Here is an 8,559-nt window from a genome sequence, read left to right on the forward strand (position 1 = left end):
TATAGATCTGCAGCTCTTATCTCACAAAATAAAGGAAACTTATTGTTAAAATCTCATTAATAGCATATGTATAAGTGCGTCTAATTGTGTTTGTGTATTGGAAAATGGTGGTTGGTGTTTGGAATTGACCCAATAAATATTAATCACGAATCAAGTTAACGAAATGTCCAATAAGATCGCCCTGTCATGTTAAAATATTTAATCTTATGGTTTTGTTGGGATTTCAACTAATTTGGTTTCCATAACCAAAATAAATCTTCATTAAACCGATTACAAGCTCAAGGGAGCTGTACCAAAAATAGATGCTAATAATATAAAACTACTGAAAGGTGTTTCGTTAACTAATCCCTTATGTTTCCTTTATAATAATTAGAAGCAGGTTGTTTATTTACTACGAAAACATTAAAAACAAGATAATGGGAATCAGAAAAAGGTAGACGGGTCCTCCATCCATCAAAGTCGCATGGTGCCGCTGTCATAATGAAACGGGCCAATCAGAGCGTTGACGTTTGTGCCGATTCACCAATGAGGGCTCAGAATCATAAACTGGGGAGGATGACAGGTAACCTTTCCACTAGATCACGCTGGTTACATGTGCATTTTCCTTCTCTACTATGTTGCCTTTAGGTTAATATTCCCGAAACGCATTTTATATACATGCTGTTATGGGAACTTATTCTACCCCATGTTGAAAGTTGACATATCAGCTGTGTTTAGATATCACGCGTACTTGCAACAATGTTGCATTCCACCACTAATGTACTGAGATCAGCCGTCCAGTCCGTTTCTCGCTCTCACTGGTGTCCAGGTAATACACGTTTAGCTCTTTAGATTCTCCTTCACTTATATATGTTCATATAACTTACTACAATTTAATGTTTCTCTATCTAATCAATGGCTGGAGGCAATGTATTAACATATGCATGTTGTTAACGATCTTGTCACTTCTTTCATAAGTTTACAGACCAAAAAGAAGTCCTCAGTGCATTAACAAACCTGACGAAGTATAGTCGTCATAACCAGCTTATAATGAATCAAGATGTATAAACTTGCTGTTTTTTACTTAATCACTCATTCACAGATGACTAATGATTGACTTGATCTTATAAATCTTCATATTTTATGTTGGACCCAGGAACTGAGTATCAAGTCAGCAAGACTTTTATGTCATTATAGCACTATTGTATTACTTGTTACTAGATTACTTGTGTAACTCAACATAAGATGTTGTTTAGTGTTTTGAATGTCTGAACTGCTCATTCTCCTTACAGGGTCTGTATGGCGTCAATGCAGAAATGTGTCTCTGAAAATGGGGGGATGGAAAACCAAGAAATTTCCACAGAGATACCTTGGGCAGCCTAGCCCATACACACATCCTCACCTCATCAGATACGGTCAGAGAGTTTCACATAGCCTTTTCTGTTTCAAGAACTTGTAAAATGTCACTTGAATAACTCAGGCATTGCTACTCAATGTTCAATATTAAACCATTGAACATGTCAACTTCTGCCTCAACCAATGGGATAAATATTGGATGAGGCTGTTATGAGGCAGATGGGGAATGTATGTGGGAATTTATTATTCTTTTAAAGGGTAAGTTCACCCAAAAGGAAATTCTGTCATCATTTACTCACCCTCTTGTCATTTCAGACTTGAATTGCTTTCTTTCTTCTGCAGAACACAATAGAAGATATTTCGACGATAGTTGGTTACCAAACATAGGCGGTGCACATTCACTTCTATGGAATAAGGATGTAACCGTATGATCAATACCGTATTATCACAATAGAAAATCGTCTCAATACTATCGTGGTCACATGAGATAAGAAACAATTGGTCTTCCGGGCCTACCATAGAGAATGTTAGAAAAAATGAAAGATGTTACCTTTGGCAAGGTCCATCTGGTGCTATTATTTGTTTTATAAAAGGGATTTTTAGGTCATTTAACCCATCTCATACTATTACTCATACCTTTAAGTAACAGTTATAATTAGAGGATAAAGAAAAGAGGATGCTTACAGCACGTTTCCAAGTCATCATTTGTCATTTTTAATAGTGCCATATATATTGTACTATGGACTGTATACTGTGGTATTATCGTACAGTGAAATTTTGATATTGTACCTTCCCTACTATTGTATGGACACATGCAAGTGCATTGGTGCCAGTTAACATTTCTCTAAATATCTTCTTTTGTGTTCTGCAGAAAAAAGAACATCACACAGGTTTTAAATGACAAGAGGGTGAATAAACGATGACAGAATTTACAATTTTGTGTGAAGTATCATTTTAAATTATGTTTGGTACTACTATTGGTGCAGAATTGACCTACAACATCTTAAACGGGAGAAAATTTGTCTATGCCATTTAAATCCTACAATCTGAATTAAACTTCTGTCTTCTTTTCACAGGTGAGGTGACCCCAGGTCTCACCCAGACAGAGTTTGAGTTGCGTCGGCAGCGCTTGGCCTCTCTAATCGAGATGCAAGCGGAGAGATCGAAAGGTCCTGGAACCTCCTCAAACTCCACCCACATCGTCATCATCCTATCACATCCAATTCGTTACATGACCAATGACATCCCTTACCCGTTCCACCAGAACCAGGACTTCCTATACCTGACTGGTATTATGGAACCGGACAGTGCGCTGGTTATGTATGGATCAGGTAAGCCAGACCAGGCCATTTTGTTCGTCCCTCGACGAGACCCAGCACGGGAGCTTTGGGATGGACCTCGTTCGGGAAAGGACGGAGCGGCTGCCCTGACAGGTCTAGAGCGGGTTCACAGCTCAGAGGAACTGGGGGTTGTGCTAAAGAGTATGAAAGGTAAAATAAAGCCCAAACAGACATGCATTCGCTTTAATGCAAGCTCAACATCATTCATAAGCTTACTCTCATGTTTTTATCTTAGGTGGAACTGTATGGTACGACAGCTCGCAGCCTTGCCACCCGCAGTTGCACCAAACTCACGTACGCCCCCTTTTGGAGGGAGGACCAATGATAAAGTCTCTCCGTCCCCTCACTCATTCCCTAAGAGCCATTAAGAGCCCAGCAGAGGTCGCTCTGATGAAGGAGGTGGGACGGATCACTGCCCAGGTAACAAACCCCTCACAAGAGTACCATAAACCTCGACACAGTATTTCAGGTGTCTAATATGAAAATGAGAAATGTTAAAAATTCTCTCATTAAAGTAGGTCAGTTTTGCAGTGATGTCACTGTTGACGACTTGTAGGTCAGTAAATTGTGTGACATAAACTTTGTATAGAGGCATGTGTTTTTCTTCAGGCATTTAAGAAGACAATGGCTATTTCTAGAGGAGATATTGATGAAGCACATCTCTACGCAAAGGTAACTATAAAAAGCCTACACACATATATTATGTGCAGATATTTGTATACAAAAAATAACAAAGGAGTTGTTTGAAATCATTTACTCTCGTGCGTTTTATGAGAAATACACGTTTTGGGGTGTAGAATTGCGATGTAAATGTGGCATTGTTTGTGCCTTGAGCGATGCAGGGGTAATGGCCTGTCTTAAAACCAAGCCGCAGTCTCTCTGCAAACTAACCAATAAACTTTTGATCTGTCCATGTTTCTTTTCTGTTTGCCTTTTTTATGTCGTTCCCCGCAGTTTGATTTTGAATGTCGGGCTCAAGGTGCTAATTTCCTAGCTTATCCTCCAGTGGTTGCCGGGGGAAACCGAGCCAACACGCTTCATTACATCAACAACAATCAAATAGTGAAGGTGATGTTATAAATGCACATAATCACCGGTGGGGATTTTATGTTTAAAGGGATAGTTCACCCATCATGTTGTTCAAAAACTGTATACATTTCTCTGTTCTTATGAACAAAGAGAAATATATTTGGAAGAATGCTTTAACCAAACAGTTCTTGGACCCCAATGACTACCATAGTAAGAAAAAGTAGTTTATAAATATTTTTTTATTCTGTTGAACAAAAGATATTTTGAACAATGCTGGAAAGCAAACAGTTCTTGGGCACTTTTGACTACTATTGTTATTTTTCCTACCACTCCCAACTTTTTACACTAGAATAAACGCATGTAGATTCAAATGATAAATAAAAGAGGCAATTTTCAGTGATTAATGACTTTTTTAGGCCTGTTCTTACAAAATCATTATTTGGCAATAAAAGATCTGTATTATATTATATTTACATTATTTTTTATTATATTGTATGAGTCTAGTCTTTAGTCTTACACCTTATTTTGTGTTCCACAAAATAAACAAGCAGGTTTGGAACATCATGAGGCTAAGCAGATGATGAAAGTTAATGCAGCTTTATTTATCCATAATCCTGATCCTTTGAAACCAAACTGTTCTTTTTTCAAGGATGGAGAAATGGTCTTGTTGGATGGAGGCTGTGAATATTTTGGTTATGTCAGTGACATCACTCGCACTTGGCCGGTGAATGGAAAGTAAGTTTTCTTTAAAACAAAACTTAACGCGGAGGTAACGCACACATTTTAATATTGAGTAACTTTAAAGTACTCTTCGAAGAGTATTTAGTTTGATTAGTACAGATTATTTCCGAAAACAGTCGAGCTCCTGCAGGCTTGCAGTTCGGTCGGGACACACGCAGTTTCATTAGTGATGGTAATGTTTTGGTAGTGATAACAATATTTAACTTTCAACATTTTATGTTAATACAACTATGTTGCGCATATGCAGCCAGCACATATAGCAGACACATTATATCTTATATAAAACCTACAGCTTACATATTATATCACTACTAAAACATACTAATGATTTGCAATACTGTACAGAGATTTGTTTATTTCCCCAAATAAAATTAATAATTGTTTATTTTTCGAACTACCGAAACAATGATACCCAGTGATGCGTTTGGTTGTGACTGTTTTGGTAGTGACAAATTTTGAATACTTTTGTGCTTAGCTCAAAGATACTTATAAGCACATGGTTATGAACCACAGTTCTGAACAGATGTACTCACATTAAAACTTAATTTTATGGAATAACACCCAAACAGTTTGCTTAATTGCAGAAAAATAAAGGTTTGGTACTGACAAGATTTTCTGACTTTTGAACACATTGATTTCAAAATGATAAGACTGATCTACTCAGCATGTAGCTTATAGAGAGGGGGGACACAGTAATGATTCTTGATAAAAAATGATCTCAGCCAATGGACTAAAACATACTGTTTCGGAAGTTACATGAAAATCCGGGACACATTTTTTACATAAAGTTTAATAATTTAAAAATAAAATTTTATTTTTTAACTTCACTTACCAAAAAGTAGAAAGTTGAAATTCAAGGGTTTGGGTTCAGGACACCCATCTCCCAATGGAAAATACCCAATAAATGATAATTTTATATCATATTAAGCTCACTGATATTTCAAATATTATTTAGGGTTTCGAAAGGTGATAGAAGGATCATAGTAAACATCTAAGATTTGAATACTTGAATGCTTTTTAAATGTTTTTATTGTGTGACAGCAGTTTACACAAATTCTTTACCATGGCATATATATCTAAATTTCTACTTCACATGTCACGTGTCCAGGTTTAGTCCCGCTCAAAGGGAGCTGTATGAGGCTGTGCTGGAGGTGCAGTTAGCCTGTCTATCACAATGCAACCCTGGAGTCAGTCTGGACTACATTTACTCCACCATGCTCACTCTGTTGGGCCGACAACTCAAAGAGCTCAGAATTATCCCAGGAGACACAAGTGATACAGACACAATAAAGGTACTCTGATGGTAACAAGATTTTAAAAATTTAAATTTTTTTCTTTCTGCTTAATGACTCCTATGACAGAGTGCCAAGGCCCTGTTGCATGAAAACCCTTAAAATGATAATACACCCAAAAATGAAAATTCTGACTTCATTTACTTACACTCTTTTCATCTCAAACCATTATGACTCTATTTCTTTTAAAGAGATATTTTGAAGAAAGTTGGTAGCGAAGTGAATGTGGGCCAGTTAACAACATCCAACAAAATGTCTTCTTTTGTGTTCTGCTGAAGAAATTCAGTCATACATGTTTAAAATGAGATGAGAGTGAGTAAATTTTATTTTGGGGCAAACTATCCCTTTATGTTGTTCCAAACCTGTGTCAATTCGTTTTTCTGCCAGAAAACAAAGAAAGACATTTAGAAGAATGTTTGCAACCAAGCAGAAATGGGGCACTATAGACTTCCGTATAAGAGGAAAAGTACTGACACATATTTTCAGAGATAGAAATAAAAAAAAAGACTAAATGTAGTCAGTTTAAGACCAATGATACACGATTACTGAAAAGATTATCGGTTTGATGGGTTATAGTGAATTTAGAGGGTGTTTTTTCCTATTTCTCTAAAATAATAACATTAGCATCTTTAGGTCATCTTATTTCCTGTACACAACACAACTCAAATGGTGTCGTAGCTTTAATGTTACGTTTGTGTCATATCAAAGAATGCTTAGTATAAGTGTGACAGGTAAGATCTTTGTTGCACCGCTCTTAAAGTCCTTATGAACTGGAAGTTGCTATCGTTTTTTACTTCCGTATTGTGGAAATGGAATTTCTTAGGAGAAAAAAGTGGGCGTGGCTTTCATCATTCTCTACGATTTGATTTGATTTGATTGGATGTATAAAAACTGCCCTCCATGCTGTTTTTGGATGCTCCACCCAAGCCATCTAACATACATCATTTAAGATGAAAAGTCATTAGAGGAAGGAATTGCAAATTCAGATTTTAGCTAAAGATTATGAGGGCACACACATTTTAAAAAGAGAATGGCCCACATTGATAAAATATTTATAATAAACGCGTTGGTCAGTTTAACACATGGGATGTTGGTGTTCAATAAATTTGAGTCTGGAGACGTGCAGCGTAACGATAGTTTGACGTCCAGTTGATTTTATCAAAATTTAATTTCATGCATTTAGTGCTAAAACTGCATTTCACATAGTTTCTGTCTCTTTCTTTGTTCCAGGCTGCTCGGCAGTTTTGCCCCCATCATGTTGGTCACTACTTGGGCATGGACGTTCACGACACACCTGATCTCTCCCGTTCACAACCACTGCAGCCTGGCATGGTGATCACCATAGAGCCAGGTGGAGATCACAGAGAGATGCCTTGTTTCTTTTAATAAATGATCTTATTAGCTCACCTGGCAGACCAAAGCACAAGCAATATCAAGGTCATGGGTTTAAACCCAAAAAATAACATACAGATACATCATATACTTTAAATTCATGAGCCACTTTCTATTTTTTTTATTATATGCCAGAGGTCTACTAATAATGTTTGTGAAAATGTCAAAAATAGTTCATTTATTTAATGGCGATAGTTTTTAATCGCCATTTTTATTTGTGATTAACTAGGGCTGTACATCAGCGAAGATGACGAATCATGCCCACAGCGATTCAGAGGTCTCGGGGTACGAATTGAGGATGACGTGGCAATCCGTGACCAGGGGGGACCCCTTGTCCTGTCTGCCCACACCCCAAAAACCATCGCTGATGTAGAGAGAACTTGCGCACAGAGAGATGATTGAGAAAACTGGAGACGAGACATAGCGAATTCTTCCATAAAGAGTCTTAATTCTCCCGTCTTTTGACACTACCTCTTATAGGGTTTTCTTTAAATGCCTTTGAGTCAACTGACTAAACCTGTGAAGTCTACATTTCAGAGAACCTGCTCCAGTTGAGTATGAAATCTGCTGGATTAAGAGCTGGGCTTGTCTGGACAAGGTGCACCATCTCACAGATACCCAGTTCACTCCTACGCTTGATAGTTGAAAGGTTTGGTTTGGCGTGGTTGTGTTATGGTTGTGTTATATATTTGAACTACTCTCCTAAAATCTAGGATAAAGATTTATAGGAGAATTGAATTGAAAATGGTAAACAAAATGATGTTTCTGAGGCTATTTAACTCTCACAGTGAGACGTTTTGCTTGTTTGATGTTTTATTGACATGTTTTTTACAAAAAATTGTCAAAATAAATTTCTTATACTGTAGTTTCACTGTGACTTGGAGACAGGGCATTTCTAAAGGGCAACATATGACATATTAACAAACGATTTATAAAAAAGGTTCTGAATCTTTGAGTCCATGAGACAACCTGTTCAACAGCCACACAAGTTTGTTGCAGAGAGATGACAATTAATCTGAAATTAAATGTGATGCAAAAAAATAAAATCATTTGACAGACCTACCTAGGTTGCATTTTTGGGTATCCCATTTAAAGTCCTTCAGGCTAAATCTAAACCCATAAAAGTATTGCCTTGGTAGGGCGTTTTGATGTATGTGATTGCATTGACTGCCTCAAAAAGGTAGGTATCTAACTAGGTTAAGAGACGGCATGTAATCTTAAAATGACAGGTTTGAATACACATTGAAAGTTGTTGGGGGCTGACTAGATTTTAAGCGCTTGGGGTGAGCTGACTCCTAGACCCTTGAACAAGCTACTTGACCCCTGTGATTGTCAAGGAGGCTGACCGTACCTTCGGGTAGTCAACCTAAGTATCTTTGGTTTAAACACGAAGCAGCCTTTACTGAAAATCGTGCACTGTGTATGTCATC

At 37.3% G+C, this 8,559-nt stretch overlaps 1 protein-coding gene across 1 annotated transcript; it reads left to right on the top strand.

The window, feature by feature from the left end:
* The first annotated feature begins 531 nt into the window (after positions 1-531).
* Positions 532-8,191, top strand: xpnpep3 (X-prolyl aminopeptidase 3, mitochondrial). The gene is made up of 10 exons (XM_056753849.1): positions 532-808; positions 1,272-1,394; positions 2,412-2,825; positions 2,911-3,095; positions 3,285-3,347; positions 3,630-3,743; positions 4,354-4,439; positions 5,554-5,737; positions 6,968-7,088; positions 7,359-8,191. Exons 1-10 carry the CDS (start codon positions 739-741, stop codon positions 7,529-7,531), a joined length of 1,533 nt encoding a protein of 510 aa, XP_056609827.1. The 5' UTR covers positions 532-738; the 3' UTR covers positions 7,532-8,191.
* Positions 8,192-8,559: the final 368 nt, after the last annotated feature.

Source organism: Triplophysa dalaica, chromosome 7, assembly GCF_015846415.1.
Source record: "Triplophysa dalaica isolate WHDGS20190420 chromosome 7, ASM1584641v1, whole genome shotgun sequence".
Lineage (NCBI taxonomy): Eukaryota > Metazoa > Chordata > Actinopteri > Cypriniformes > Nemacheilidae > Triplophysa > Triplophysa dalaica.